General features: G+C 43.4%; 1 protein-coding gene across 8 annotated transcripts in view; it reads right to left on the bottom strand.

Moving 5' to 3' along the window:
- The window catches only part of plxna4 (plexin A4), a 632909-nt gene that overhangs the window by 84390 nt on the left and 531641 nt on the right, over nucleotides 1-16878 (bottom strand). For all 8 annotated transcript variants that reach the window (XM_072562914.1, XM_072562916.1, XM_072562917.1 and 5 more), the window contains exon 21: nucleotides 16250-16392. In XM_072562914.1, the coding sequence (XP_072419015.1) occupies nucleotides 16250-16392 (143 nt within the window). The remainder of the gene's footprint in view (nucleotides 1-16249; nucleotides 16393-16878) is intronic.

Below are 16878 nucleotides of genomic sequence, written 5' to 3'. Positions count from 1 at the left end.
GATTGATTTAACGCTTTTTACTCACCACACCCCTCCATACCCCTATCTGCCATTGGTAATCAGAAATCAATCACTACCCTAAATATACTCAAACACTGAGGCTGTGTTAGGGAATACCAAAGCCCGGTAAGGAACTCTCTCCTCATTTTCAATCTCAGTGGTATCCCTCCTTATTATGAAACTGTGAGCCTGGATTTGGACTTCCAAACAAGGAACTCTTTCATCCCTTTCATCAAAACATGCAAATCAATGTTAAAATCTAAAAAATATAGTTTACCAAAACAAAATCTATCAGCCTGGTTGAGTGTCATTGAACCCATCGACTAAAAAGTTAATAACTATGCTTCATGACATATTGGTGCATTGAAGAAAATGAGGAGCATCAGAGACTCTATTGGATCATTACGGCTCAACCAATCCCCACAAACCTTTCCACCACATTTATGTCTGAGAAATATGTGATGATTTCAAATTCATGACTACTGAATCTCAATATCCAAAATCTGGCCAATAGGCTCAGAAAGCAACTGTTTTAAAATCTCCCTGGTGTAGTCAATAGAATTGCCAACAGTAAAAGATTCTAAGGCAGAAGCTGGATATTCTTTAGAAAGCAACTTATCCCCTGACTCCTCAGAGTCTGTCCATCATCCACAAGGTACAAGATAGAGGGTGATGGAATACTCTCCATTCGTCTGCATGAGGGCAGCTCCAACAACACTCAAAATACCATCCAGGTCAAAGCAGCTTAAATTTTCCCTTATCCACTGGATTCAACATTCAATCCATTCACAATCCCAACAACAGAAGGCAGATGAAAACATCACCAACTGTAAGTTCCCCTCCAAGTCCAGTCTGGCCCCCAAGTTCAGATTTACCAGAAGGGTTCCAGAGATGAGGAATTTGCTCATTTGTACATCTCCAATGTATATTCCTTGATGGTTGTCATGTTTCCAAGTTGACGCATTATTTACCTTCACAGATAAGTCTTGGGAAGTTGCCATTAATCACTTCCATTCATGGTTGAAGAACCCAACTTCCCCCTGTGAACTTGGAGTTGTCTGGAATAGATCATGCCATTTCCTCTCAGTACCACCTCAAACTGATCTGGGGGCATAGGGCCAACAGAATGAAAAGCACTTCCCTTACCTCAGTCTGGGTCAGATTTGAATGAAAACCCAGAGGAGGAAACCCAAGTGCCTGATCTCCTGCACACCCTATTGTCCCTGTAAATTACTTTTCAGAGTGTTGAATGAGTGCAGCTACTTAGTACCAGTTTTATGAACTTGCTCAAGGAGGAGAATTCATTGAGGGGCGAGTTCAGAAAGACTAACATTAGCTGCACAATACCTTATTAAGAACTTCCTACGAAAGCCTACGGCAGGTTAGAGCTCAAGAATTTAAACTGAGTTCAATTCACTTTTGAAACACTAGCCGTGACAAGTACTTCCACCTCCTCACAGCCTCATTAACAAACTGACGGCTTGTGACGTTTAAAGCCATTTTCTGTGGTAAACAAGACAAAGTATTATCTTAATCGAAGAGAATTAGTTTATAAATAATTGCAAACCGTATTTTCTACCTTGGTGCAACAAACCTGTGCAGGACGCCCAGAGCTAAATATATCGCGGAAAATTTTATTGCCAATCTTGTCTGACTGGAGTTAATTAGGAAAGCAATTCAGAAATGGACAGTGTCTGGGGCCTGATTTAATTCTGCAGTTGCACAAGTGTTTTTCAATTTGGTTCAGAGACAGGAAATAGAGAAGCACTAAAACAAATTTAAGAGTGTCTGTGCCCAACGCACCAAATTGTCACTCAAAACCTTCCCAACTGACAGCTTCGTCCAATGGGTTGCAATTCACTGATTTAGAGACAGGAATGTGTTGCAGGAAATCTGAGATTAAAGACAGACAGTGCAGGGGGATCAGGGAGCATGTTAACGCAGTATCCCACTTCCAATGGAAGCCTAGCCCCACCAAATCTCATCAATGAGTGAGGTGTCGGGCCTCCATTAGAAAATTGTATTCAGTTCCAGTTTCCTTGCACACAACGCTCGTCCTGACTGTTTTCAGGTAAATTCTATCACCATATCCTTCCTTATCTCTAATTTGGAGGTGCCGGTGTTGGACTGGGGTGTACATAACACCAGGTTATAGTCCAACAGGTTTATTTGGAAGCACTAGCTTTCGGAGTGCTGCTCCTTCATCAGGTGGTTGTAGAGTATAAGATTCTAAGAATTTTTAGCAAAAGTTTACAGTGTGATGTAACTGAAATTATATATTGAAAAAGACCTGATTGTTTAAGTCTCTCATCTTTCAGAATGACCATGTTGGTTTCAGTTCTTTCCTATGTAAATCCCAGAACCTTTTCTTAAAAAGTTACAAATAAACCTATTGGGCTATAACCTGGTATTGTGGGATTTTTAACTTTGTACACCCCAGTCCAACACCAGCACCTCCATACCATGATGACCATCGACACCACAAATTGCCGGCTTAAAGTGGAGAGGATCTCCAAGAAGATTGCACTTATCGACACAGACATCATTAGATTCTCAATGGAATTAACTGTCCACAATATCATTTTATTCAAATTCAGAATAACCTTAGATACAGGAGGTGATACCGTCCCAAGTGAATAAATGACTGAACAGGGAACTCTGGGATGGCACGACGGCTCACAGCACCATGGACCTGGGTTCGATTCCATCCTGGGGTGACTGTCTATGTGGAGTTTGCACATTCTCCCCATGTCTGTGTGGCTTTCCTTTGGGTGCTCCGGTTTCATCCCACAGTACAAAGTTGTGCGGGTTAGGTGAATTGGCCATCCTAGGACAGTGTCAAGAAGTGTGGTGCTAGAAAAGCACAGCAGGTCAGGCAGCAGCTGAGAAGCCGGAGAGTTGACATTTCGTGTATACGCCCGTCATCAGGATTGTGCAGGTTTGGTGGGTGAATCATGGGAAATGCAGGTGATACGGTCGGGGGTGGTGGGTCTGGGTGGGATGTTCTTTGGAGGGTCAGTGTGGACTCGAAAGGTCGAATGGCCTGCTTCCACACTGTAGGATTCTATGATTTGGTAAGTGAGAGCTAGTCCTATTTCTGTGCAAGGTCAGCTTATATTCAATAGATACCGGGTAATGTTAATCTGAGCTGGACTGGTCTCCTGGACAAATTTTGAATAATTAAGGACATCAGGACGATATTTCCCAGACATGTTTTCCCCACAACTGCTGCCTGCATCTAAACTGCCACCAAGTCCTGGTCCCTCTTCCCCTGTGCTCACTGACCTAAAGTTGCAAACGTTGAGGGAATCGAGTGTGGATATGTGCTTGTTCCAGAAGAGGTAAAAAATTTCCATACGTTGGGCATTGGTGAGGAGAGGTATGGTCACAAGAATCTGACGTCAACCAAATCATTCCAGCTTCCTGTGCCAGGGTGATGACCTCACAAAGCTCAATGCCATTGGTGGGTTGCCCATCCACAATGAGAAGTTTACTGTTGAGCATTTCCAATTGAAACTCATAGGAGCTGGTCCCCTATTTATGGCCAATACTAGGCCAAACACAAGTGGAACCCATTTCTTTACACGCACTGCAGATACAGTGAAAAATTGCAGCATGCTGCCGTGCAGAGGGACCTGGGCATCCTTGTGCATGAACCACAAAACAGTTGCAGGTGCAGCCGGTAACTAAGAAGGCAAATGGAATATATTCCTTCATTGCTAAAGGGACAGAGTTTAAAAACAGGGAGGCTATGCTGCAGCTGTGTAGGGTGCTGGTGAGGCCACACCTGGAGTACTGTGTGCAATTTTGGTCTCCTTACTTGAGAAAGGATGTACTGGCACTGGAGGGGGTGCTGAGGAGGTTTACCAGATTGACTCTAGACTCGAGAGGGTTGGCTTATGAGGAGAGATCGAGCAGACTAGGACGAGACACATTAGAATTTAGAAGATGGATCTTCTGAAACATTTAAAGTTATGAAGGGAATAGATAAGATAGAAGCAGGGAGGTTGTTTCCACTGGTGGGTAATACTAGAACTAGGGGGCATAGCCTCAGAATAAAGGGGAGCAGATTTAGGACTGAGTTGAGGAAGGACTTCTTCACTCAGAGGGTTGTGAATCTGTGGAATTCCCTGCCCAGTGAAGCCATTGAGGCTTCCTCATTGACTGTTTTTAAGGCAAAGATTGACTATTGAACAGTTAAAGAATTAAGGGTTACTGTGAGAGGGTGGGTAAGTGGAGCTGAGTCCACAAAAAGATCAGCCACGATCTTACTGAATGGCAGAGCAGGCTCAATGGCCCACTCCTGTTCTTATTTCTTATGCTCTTATGCTCTGATTTCCTGACAATGCCCCTGCCTCAGAGCCAGAAGGCCTGGATTCAAACCCCACCTACTCCAGAAGTATGTCATAACACATCTGAACAAGCTGATTAATAAAAAGAATCTGTGAGGTCTAAATAAAAAAAAACTGGTTACCCTAACGGGGGCTGGATGCATTACTTCCCATGAACACTACTGTACATTGATTTAGCCCCCTCCCTTGGTTCTCTCCCCTGGGCCCTTTTTGGATTTCTATTATTGTCATATTGTCCCTGATAGGACAAAGCCCCAATACTATCACACAGACCAACCTGACTCAGACCAGTGAGTTTATAACTTACTTAATTGGGAGATTTGTTAACTCAGCAGTGGTTTGAAATAAATAAATAAGAACGGGTTTCCCTAATCTGGTGGCACAATGGTAGTGTATCAGTCCCTAAAGGTCAGAAGTTTCTGGTTCAAGTCCTGTCTGCTCCAGTTGTGTCTTAATGCACAGGTTGACTGATTGAAATGAAACCATGTTTGGAAAAAGAATAACTGATTTCCACCTGGCAAAGAGCTGATCTACAAAAGAAAAGAGAGGTCTGTATTGATACTGGACTGAGGAGCGGAAATAGCTCCACGTAGAAAGGCAGACGGGCTCCTCCTCTACTCAATGAATGGTTTTCATACTATAATCAGCTCCTAGTCCGCAAAGACTTGACTTTAACTTTTTCACCCATTTTTCAAAGCCTTTGTGGCCTCACCCCCTCCTGATCTCTGATCTTCTCCAGCTCCACAATCCTCCAAGCAACCCGTGTTCCTCTAATTCTGACTTCCTAGCATCCACCATAGGTTAGATTAGATTAGATTCCCTACAGTGTGGAAACAGGCCGTTCAGCCCAACAAGTCCACACCAACCCTCCGAACAGTAACCCACCCTCCTCTAGCTAATGCACCTAACACTATGGACAATTTAGCATGGCCAATTCGCCTGACCTGCACATCTTTGGAATGTGGGAGGAAACCAGAGCATCCGGAGGAAACCCACACAGAAACGGAGAGAATGTGCAAACTCCACAGACAGTCGCCCAAGGCTGGAATCAAACCTGGGACCCTGGTGCTACGAGGCAGCTGGTGCTAACCACTGAGTCACCGTGCCATTCCTAATTGATGGATGTGCCTTCAGATTCATGGCCTTAATCTTTGGAATATACTTCCTTTGCTCCTTTCCACTCTCATTCTCTTCAAGTTGGTTTTTGGTCACCTGTCTGAAGAGGTCCTTTTGAGCCTCAATGACGTATTTTGTTTTAAAATGCTTCTCTGAAGCATCTTAAATTAAAGTTTAATCACATGAAAAGCCACACAGGTTGTTGTTTGCCAATCAGCCTTTCTGATTTTGCTGCTTTTGTTGTCTTCTTCAGGATTCTGATGTATTCCGATGAATGCAAAAACAGTTGTACTGAGTGGTCAGATGGACCAAAAGGTTATTTTTATAGCTTGTTATGTTGAACACTGACTCATTAACAGGTCCCTAGTGTCACACAAACCAGCCTGACTCAGCCAATAGGGATTGCGAACTGTATCGCCAGGTTCCAGTCTCTCGTGATTTTATTTTATTCATTCATCTGATATGAGCATTGTTGGCCAGGCCAGTATTTATTGTCCATCCCTAACTGCCCAGAGTTAAGAGTCAACCCGTGAGTCTGGAGTCACCAGGTAAGGAAATCAGATTACTTTACCTGAAGCACATTACTGAGCCAGATAATGTGCTATGACAATTGCCACAGTTTAGCTTTTTATTCCAGATTTTTATTCAATTGAAACTTCACTGTCTGCTGTGGTGGAATGTCAGCCCATCTCTTCAGAACACTAACTGGGGTCTCTGGATTATTAGTCCAGTGACATTATCACTGGTTCTCCCATGGTTAGATAAATCCTAACACACTTTCTAAACTGGCTATAAATCAAGGGATGGAGGGCAAAGTACTGAACAAAAACAAAAACTAATGGGAAGATAGAAAATGAACCAATATTAAGATTGGTCGTTACTGATAGCAAATAAAATCATCATGGTGTTTTGTGCCTGTGCAGCTCGGGTCTGGACCAAGAGTATGAGACGCACAGACCCAGGATTAGGCCCATGCAGAGCTGAGGCCTATTTAATCGAGCTGAAAGTTTTCTCTAATTACAATCAAACAGAATAGCAGCCAATGATATTTCGTTGCTACAGTTATATATATATTTATAGAGAGAGAGAGAGAGAGAGAGCGCTAACAATTATGCCAGGACACTGTTCCTACAGGGTAACATAGAGTACAATAAATATCTCTAATGGAATGATTACTAACATAAGACTGACTGGACTTTGTAAATTATTACGACACAAGGTGATGGTCATATGAGGTTACACTGGGTAAAGGTATTGTTGGGTTAAAATAAGACTGACTAGACCCTGTGAACTGTTATGATCCCAACTGATATAAGGCTAATCAGATCCCAAAGTGAAAGTAGCTTGATGGACCATCAGTTTTCTTTCTCTTTTTGTTCATCATGGAAGTCAATCAATGAACATATTCGCAAGAGGCTGCCAGTGTACTTTCAACAATAAAAAAAACTTTATTACACAAAAAAAGAAAGAATTATTGGAACAATCATATTACAAACATCAGACAGAAAATAAAAGTCTCTTTTAACCCAACAGTACCCTTACCGACACTCAAACCTCAGCGAAGAAGCACCTTTTTTCCCTCTGCTAAAACTTTTTGTTCAGTTGTTACAGCTGATACCAGTTCTCTTTTGAAAACATTTCTATTCATTCACTTGATGCCGTTAACATCTCTCCTAAAGGCCATTCAAATAAACTGGCAATTCTGTTCAGTAATGCTAAATATGGTAAACATATGTCTTGAATTTGTAGGATATCATTCCTCCCTGATATTTCAACAGGTTTCTGTTTCTGGAACAGTTTTTTCTGAGTACCTCAGGATTTCTCCCCATCCCTGACTGCTTGGAGATTGTGATTAACAGCACCTCTACTGTTATGGGCCTCTTCACCATATTTCAACTCACTTCTGGCTCCTTCTCCCTCTTCTGATGTTTGTCACACTCAGGTCAGCAAACACCTGAACAACCATCTCCCAAGTAGTTTTCTGGTCAAATAGCTGAAATCATATGATTTCCTGTAAGTACTGTTTTGAATTAAATGTCCAAGATACCTTTCTGACTTTTTGAAGACAGGACCTTGACAGAACTGAAAAATAATATCTATTTTCCTCTCCTTCAGAACCACAATTCTCAAATAACAATAATGCTGTATAAACCTTCATAACAAAACAGAAGAATCACTATATTAACTGAAAGAACTGTGGATACTGTAAATCAGAAACAAAAGCAGCAGTTGTTGGAAAAGCTCAGCAGGTCTGGGCAGTATCTGTGAATAGAAATCAGAGTTAAAGTTTCGGGTCTCCAGAAATCCAGTTCTGAGGAAGGGTCACCGAACCAGAAATGTTAACTTCTGATTTCTCTTCACAGATGCTGCCAGATCTGCTGAGCTTTTCCAGCAACTGCTGCTTTTATTTCTGAGTCACAACATTAATTGATTAAAATGTGAATCTCTTACCATCCAAAGTTAGGAAAGAGTAATCTGAACCTCTACCAATCAGGACTCAAGAAGATCTGATATGGCGGGCCTCAGCACTGGGATATTGTAAGAAAAGCTTTCCCGCTCCCACTAAAAGAACAGGAGAAAGGTCACTCTGGGGCACTGCACATGCAATTACTTCAGAAATGAAGTCTGTCTGAAGAGGTGTCTGCAGCATTTATCAGACTATTTTCATGTAAATATTGGCAAAAATATAAAAAAAGGGACAATGAGTGGAGTGGACATACAGTGAGGTTGACATGAAGGCAATCTGTGAAGCTATGAATAATGTCCAAGTTAAGTGGGCCTGCCACTTACTGGGCAATGAGCTCTGCTGTCAGTGCCTGTGAAATTGGGGTGCTTAGAAGAATCCAAATGACAAAATAAATAGAGAGCAAAGGAGGAATTGACAGTACACCACCTATTTATTGAACCCCTGGCTGAATTCTACACTGAGTCATAGAGATGTCCAGCATGGAAACAGACCCTTCAGTCCAACCTGTCCATGCCGACCAGATATCCCAACCCAATCTAGTCGCACCTGCCAGCATCCGGCCCAAATCCCTCCAAACCCTTCCTATTCATATACCCATCCAGATGCCTCTTAAATGTTGCAATTGTACCAGCCTCCACCACTTCCACTGGCAGCTCATTCCATACACATACCACCCTCTGTGTGAAAACGATGCCCCTTAGGTCTCTTTTATATCTTTCCCCTCTCACACTAAACCATTGCCTCTAGATCTGGACTCCCTGACCCCAGGGAAAAGACTTTGCCTATTTACCCTCTCCATGCCTTTCATAATTTTGTAAACCTCTATAAGGTCACCCCTCAGCCTCCGACGCTCCAGGGAAAACAGTCCCAGCCTGTTCAGCCTCTCTCTATAGCTCAAATCCTGGCAAAATCCTTGTAATTCTTTTCTGAACCCTTTCAAGTTTCACAAAATCTTTCTAATAGGATGGAGACCGGAATTGCATGCAGTATTCCCACAGTGGCCTAACCAATGTCCTGTACAGCCGCAACATGACCTCCCAACTCCTGTACTCAATACTCTGATCAATAAAGGAAAGCATACCAAACGCCTTCTTCACTATCCTATCTACCTGTGACTCCAATTCCAAGGAGCTATGAACCTGCACTCCAAGGTCTCTTTGTTCAGCAACACTCCCTAGGACCTTACCATTAAGTTCATAAGTCCTGCTAAGATTTGCTTTCCCAAAATGCAGCAACTCACATTTATCTGAATTCAACTCCATCTGCCACTTCTCAGCCCATTGGCCCATCTGGTCCAGATCCTGTTGTAATCTGAGGGAACCCTCTTTGCTGTCCTCTACACCTCCAATTTTGGTGTCATCTGCAAACTTACTAACTGTACCTCTTATGCTCGCATCCAAATCATTTATGTAAATGACAAAAAGTAGAGGGCCCAGCACCGATCCTTGTGGCACTCCACTGGTCATAGGCCTCCAGTCTGAAAAATAACCCTCCACCATCACCCTCTGTCTTCTACCTTTGAGCCAGTTCTGTATCCAAATGGCTAGTTCTCCCTGTATACCATGAGATCTAACCTTGCTAATCAGTCTCCCATGGGGAACCTTGTCGAACGCCTTACTGAAGTCCATATAGATCACATCTACTGCTCTGCCCTCATCAATCCTCTTTGTTAACTCCTCAAAAAACTCAATCAAAGCCATGTTGACTATCCCTAATCAGTCCTTGCCTTTCCAAATACATGTACATCCTGTCCCTCAGGATTTGCACATTCTCACCGATGTCTGGCTCACCGGTCTATAGTTCTCTGCCTTGTCCTTACCACCCTTCTTAAACAGTGGCAAGTTAGCCAACCTCCAGTCTTCTGGCACCTCACCTGTGACTATCAATGATACAAATATCTCAGCAAGAGACCCAGCAATCACTTCTCTAGCTTCCCACAGAGTTCTAGGGTACACCTGATCAGGTCCTGGGGATTTATCCACTTTTATGCGTTTCAAGACTTTCTCCTCTGTAATATGGACATTTCACAAGATGTCACCATCTATTTCCCTACAGTCTAGATCTTCCATATCCTTTTCCACAGTAAATACTGATGCAAAATATTCATTTAGTATCTCCCCCATTTTCTGCGGCTCCACACAAAGGCCACCTTGCTAATCTTTGAGGGGCCCTATTCTCTCCCTAGTTTACCTTTTGTCCTTAATATATTTGTAAAAACTCTTTGGATTCTCCTTAATTCTATTTGCCAAAGCTCTCTCATGTCCCCTTTTTACCCTCCTGATTTCCCTCTTAAGTATACTCCTACTGCCTTTATACTCTTCTAAGCATTCACTCGATCTATCTACCTGACATATGCTTCCTTTTTCTTAACCAAACCCTCAACTTCTTTAGTCATCCAGCATTCCCTATACCCACCAGCCTTCCCTTTCACCCTGACAGGAATATACTTCCTCTGGATTTTCGTTATCTCACTTCTGAAGGATTCCCATTTTCCAGCCATACCTTTACCTGCGAACATCTGCCCCCAGTCAACTTTCAAAAGTTCTTGCCTAATACCGTCAAAATTGGCCTTTCTCCAATTTAGAGCTTCAACTTTTAGATCTAGTCTATCCTTTTCCATCATTATTTTAAATCGAGTAGAATTATGGTCGCTGGCCCCAAAGTGCTCCCCCACTGACACCTCAGTCACCTGCCCTGCCTTATTTCCCAAGAGTAGGTCAAGTTTTGCACCTTCTCTTGCAGGTCCATCCATATACTGAATCAGAAGATTGTCTTGTACACACTTAACAAATTCCTCTCCATCTAAACCCTTAACACTATGGCAATCCCAGTCTGCACTCAATTTTTCTCAAATCTCCCTTCAAAATCTAAGAGAGCAGTTGGTCACTGCCCCATCTAACCTGGTACTAGTTCTATCCCAAAGCACTGTTTCATATAAGGTCAGGGGTGGAATTCCTGGATGCCCAGATGAACATACCCATCTCAAAGTATCCTCATCCCCTCATTTCAGATGGTCCTTAAAATTTACCCTACTAACCAATTTTTTGGACCCTTTTGGGTATGAAGTTTTGTTGAATTACTCTCCTGTGAGTTTTCTTGTAAACTTTATAAATGCAGTCCATTGTCAGAATGCCATGATCTTCACAAAGGAAATTTTTACCACCCTCTGTCAGGCTCCAACCTCAGAAGCACAATTAACAAATTTCCAGATAGCAATGAACATTAATTAAATAACATACCAATAAATAAAGAAGTAGAACATCCAACATTTTGAGTTTGCTCCACCATTCAATACGATTGTGATTGATCTAACTGCAAACTCAAATCTGTATTCCCATCTACCCTAGTAACCTCTTACTTAATGAGAATCCAGCCATCTCTGCCTTGAAATACTCATGAACTCAGCTTGCTTCGCTTTTTCAAAAAGGATTCCAAAACTCTCAATCCCCTGCTCCCCCAACCTCCCCCCGCCAAAAGGAATTCACCAAATCTCAGCTTTGAATGGTGATCCTTTAGTTTTAAACAGTGGTGACTAGTCTGAGATTCTCCCACCAGAGGAAACAGCCTCTCCCTCTCTGCCTTATCCAGGAAATGGACCTATACTCATTGGCGTTAAGAATAATGAGAGTTGACTTAATTAAAACATGTAAGATTCTTAGGAGGTTTGACAGGATAAATGCAGAAAGGTTGCTTCCTTTTGTTGAAAAGCCTGACACTGAAGGACATCATCTCAAAGCCAGGAGTCTCCCATTTAAGGCCCAGGATGAGGAGGAACTTCTTTTCTCAGATGGTAATGAATCCATGGAATTCCTTACTGCAGAGGGCTGTAAAGATTGGGTTGTTAAGTATGTTGAAGGCTGAGATGGACAGGTTTTTAATCAGTTAGACAGACAAGGATTATAGGGAACAGCCAGAAATGTGGAGTTGAGGGTTATCTGATCAGCCACATTCTCAATGAAGAGTGGAGTAGACTCAATGAGCCGAATGGTCAACTTCTTATAATCTTAAGACTCTGCAAAGCGTATTCATATATGAAAGGAATTTAATTTTCCATATGCTAGTGGACCTTATTCCAACACAGACTGTGAGGGACAAAACAACAGTAAAATGCCAGAGTCTTGTGTGCGTTTAGCCTACAATGGCCTTGATTACAAGTCAAAGCTTTAGGAAGGCATGTTAAAAACAGACAGAGTACTGAGGAGCAAACAACAGGCTCCTGGTGCTTAGATATCTTTGATTTATGGAATCCCATTTCACAACTTGAGAGGGTATCCCATGACCTCTTGGTCCAGTAAGATGACCAAGATACTGGGTGGTTGGAGATCTCCAAGCTACTTACTGAACCGTATAAAAAATGCTTTTGTACAAGGTTGGAGTTTTGCTTATATTTCAGACATTGAGAGTACATAGGGATGGAACTGCACCTGGCCTAATTCTGAAGATTTGGCTCTTTGGACCTCTGGTTAAGCTCGGACAGCTTTAAAAAAAAAATGAAGTGTTTTCTGGTACTTCACTCGATTCTTCACACTTGAGCAATGCACCAAGTCTCAACGGACCATTCCATCATGATGACCATCACAGCCAAGCCCAATACTTTAAACCCATGTATTTGCAGTGACTGTCAATTTTGGCTACTTTTCCGGTACTGAACTCTTCCCTCTGTTTCTCCACAGTTCCTCAGTTTTCTCTGTATAGAGAATACCCTCATTTCTTGATCTGTCTTAGTCTCAAACCGCATGCTTTCCCACCTTGAACTGCATCTGCCCCAGTTTTTCCCACTCACACCATACCTCATTGCTCCTTTACAACTTTCTGCTCCTGACTATTGTGCCATGTAACACAGTTTCATCATCAAACTTAAATATAGGGTCAGGGTCAGTTTATCTATCAGTAGAACTTACCCAGAGAGAATCAACACTAGAACTGCATGGCTTGGTTGTCAGTCGATTGAATCAATTGAGTTATCTGAGGATGATCTACACTCGGATATTGTTGGAGAAGTCATGGAGCACCACACATCTGAGTGTGTAGCACAACATTAAGCTAAAAGAATAACTTCCTCAGGAACCACAACTACACGCTGGGGTTGGTGAGAAATTTCTGTCAGCAATGTTACTGTATGAATATTTAATGTGCTTTTGTCACAGCCTTTGCTAGGGGTGTCAGTTTGTTTTAAACGTAACTAGTTTAATTCATACTAAATACTCTGCCCAAGGCTGTCATTCACATCACAGATTAAAATGATTCCTTAAAACGACTTGAGCTGTGGTTTGGACGTCAAGGTATAACATGAGTCATACACTTCCAAGAAATTGCTTCCATTATTGGTAAAACGAGTTACTTCTTTCTCCTTCTTCTGCTTGCATCTGTTCCCTTCGTCCTTCATCCGATTGCCAATCCCGGGAGGTCATGTTGCGGCTGTACAGGACATTGGTTAGGCCATTGTTGGAACATTGCGTGCAATTCTGGTCTCCTTCCTATCGGAAAGATGTTGGGAAACTTGAAAGGGTTCAGAAAAGATTTACAAGGATGTTGCCAGGGTTGGAGGATTTGAGCTACAGGGAGAGGCTGAACAGGCTGGGGCTGTTTTCCCTGGAGCGTCAGAGGCTGAGGGGTGACCTTATAGAGATTTACAAAATTATGAGGGGCATGAATAGGATAAATAGGCAAAGTTTTTTCCCTGGGGTCAGGGATTCCAGAACTAGAGAGCGTAGGTTTAGGGTGAGAGGAGAAAGATATAAAAGAGACCTAAGGGCAATGTTTTCACACAGGGGTGATACGTGTATGGAATGAGCTACCAGAGGATGTGGTGGAGGTTGGCACAATTGCGACATTTAAGAGGCATTTGGATGGGTATATGAATAGGAAGGGTTTGGAGGGATATGGGCCAGGTCCTGGCAGGTGAGACTAGATTAGGTTGGGATATCTGGTCAGCATGGACGGGTTGGACTGAAGGGTCTGTTTCCATTCTGTACATCTCTATGACTCTATGACTCTAATTGATGAGATGTGGGTGTTGCTGGCTGGGCTAGCATTTATTGCTCGTCCCTATTGCCCTTGAGAAAATGGTGGTGAGCTGCCTTCTTGAACCGCTGCAATCCACATGCTGTGGGTTGACCCACAGGACCATTAGTGTGGGAGTTCCAGAATTTCAACCTTACGACAATGAAAGAATGGTGATATATTTCCAAGTCAGGATGGTGAATGCATTGGAGGGGAACTTGCAGGTGGTTTTCCTACGTATCTGTTGCCCTTACATTTCTATACTGGATGGTATTGTCTAAAAAGTGAATTTCTGCAGTTCAACTTGTAGACACTGCTATGTCTGAGTGCCAGTGTTGGAGGGAGTGGCTTCATGGATGTGTATGTGGTGCCAATCAAGTGGACTGCTTTGTTCTGGATGGTGTCAAACCCTCTCTAATGTTGCTGGAACTGGGGAGTAGAAAAATGTGGTGCTGGAAAAACACAGTAGGCCAGGCAGCATCCGAGGAGCAGGAGAATCGACATTTCAGGCATAAGCCCTTCTTCAGGAATTAGGCTGGCGTGCCACGCGGGCTGAGATAAAAGGTAGGGGGGAGGGAATTTGGGGGAGGGGCGTTGGGAATACGATAGGTGGAAGGAGGTGAGGGTGAGGGTGATAGGCCGGAGAGGGGGTGGGGGCGGAGAGGTCGGGAAGAAGATTGCAGGTCAAGATGGTGGTGCTGAATCCGGGGGTTGGGACTGAGATAAGGTGCGGGGAGGGGAGATGCGGAAGCTGGAGAAATCTACATTCATCCCTTGAGGTTGGAGGGTTCTTAGGCGGAAGATGAGGCGCTCTTCCTCCAGGCGTCGTGTGGTCAGAGTCTGGTGATGGAGGAGGCCAAGGATCTGCATGTCCTTAGCAGAGTGGGAGGGGGAGTTAAAGTGTTCAGCTACGGAGCAGTTGGGTTGGTTGGTGTGGGTGTGACAGAGGTGTTCCCTGAAATGTTCCACAAGTAGGCGGCCTGTCTCCCCAATGTAGAGGAGACCACACTGGGTGCAGCAGATACAGTAAATGATGTGTGTGGAGGTGCAGGAACTGGGGAGTAGCCTATCATACTCCTGACTTGTGCCTTGTAGATGATGGGCAGGCTTTAGGGAGTCAAGTTAATAACTCCCTGCAGGATTCCTAGCCACTGGTCTGTTCTTGTAGCCACTGTACTTATATGGCTTTCAGCTCAGTTTCTGGTTAGTGATTATGGCCAGGATGACATTCACGAATTCAGTTATGGTCGCATCGTCGAACATCAAGAAAAGATGGTTAGTTTCCCTCATATTGGAAATCGTCATTACCTGGCACTTGAGTGGCTCAAATGCTACTTGTCACTTATCATCCCAAGCCTTGATATTGTCCAGATGTTGTTGCATTTTAACATGGAATGCTTCAGTATCTGAGGAGTTGTGAATGGTGCTGCACAATATGCAATCATTGGCAAACCTCCCCAATTGGACAGAAGGTCATTGATGAAGTTGCTGAAGATAGTTGGACCTAGGGCACTGCCCTGAGAAACTCCTGCAGAGATGTCCTAGAGGTGAGATAACTGATCTCCAACAACAACAAGCATCTTCCTATGTGCCAGGTATGACTCCAAATCAGTCTCTGTTAACAGCATCCATTTCCAGGTCCAGAGTTCTTGGGTATGCACTCCCCAGACTTGAGCACAAAATCTAAGTTGACAATCTGGTGGAGTACTGCAGAACTGTCAGATATCTTATCTCCAAAATGATGTGTTTATTCAAGGCTCCTGTCTGCTCCACCTACCCCACTGCACGCCCCCTCCCACCCAAAGAGAGCAGAGGAGTTCTCCCCTGTATCCTGACCAAATCTACCCCTCAACAAACAGCTGTTGATCAGGTTACTATCACTTTGCTGTTTATGTGAGCCTGTTATGTACACAGACTGGTTGCCATGCTTCCTCTGTCAGTTCAAAAGTATTTCATTGTCTGTAAAGCAAGTCTTGAAGTTGTGATAAACAGAAAATAAATCTGAATCTTTTCTCTGTATCACTTCTCTTTTCTCTCCCACCCTTTCTCTTACCTTGCCCCTATCACCCCATCACGCTCTCCCTCTCTTTTTCTTCCCTTCCTACCCTAGGTATTCAGTTCCCTTACCCAAACTCTCTTCACCCTCCTCTTTCCTCCACCTGTGCACTTCATAACTAGGAAGATGGCCATTTGGAAGGAGCCACTCTGCCTATTGGATGTTGGGAAGATGAGAGGGCACAGGCCCCGTGAATGACAGGCTTTGAATCAAGATCTATAGGACCCAGATTAGCTGCTTCTTGCATCCTCTTACCTCTAACTCTCGGAGAACGGGATGATCTTCAATTCCTGGGAAGAGAACTCGCATGGTATAGGCCCGGTAATCCAGGAAGGGGATCCCCGTACCGTCCAAGTCACTGGTCAGCTCATTGATGTCCGTCTGTAACTCTGCAAAGGCTGCCAAAGAAAAGAAGCGCAGAATGAATTGGGCTCAGCAAAACTCGTGGGCAACCCAATTAATTACGGAGCTAAGAACAAAATGAATACCACAATGAAACACACTGATGGGATAATGATGGCTTGTCTACTAGAAGTAAATAGAAATTATTTTATTTTAGTCTCACCCATCAAGGCTGTACAGTCTGAGCTCTAAGCCAGAGATCAGGAGTTTCAGGAATCAGAGTGCCTTGTTTCATCCTATCACCTACAAGTTTAAGGGAATGCAGGAACAGAAGTATTTGAGGCTTAATGTACATATTCTTTATGGTGCCAGGGTAAGTTAATAAGTCTGCTAGGTTATCATTAAGGTTTGCCTTGGGTTTATAGACAGAGTGTGGAGACAGTGAGGACTGCAGATGCTGGAAAGTCAAAGTCGATAAAGAGTGGAGCTGAATAAAGCACAGCAGGTCAAGCAGGTCTATTACTCGAACCATAAAGTGTCGA

The sequence above is a fragment of the Chiloscyllium punctatum genome, chromosome 44 (assembly GCF_047496795.1).
Source record: "Chiloscyllium punctatum isolate Juve2018m chromosome 44, sChiPun1.3, whole genome shotgun sequence".
In the NCBI taxonomy this organism is placed as follows: domain Eukaryota; kingdom Metazoa; phylum Chordata; class Chondrichthyes; order Orectolobiformes; family Hemiscylliidae; genus Chiloscyllium; species Chiloscyllium punctatum.
Note: the sequence above shows the minus strand (reverse complement) of the source record. Positions and strands in the feature narration are given on the sequence as shown.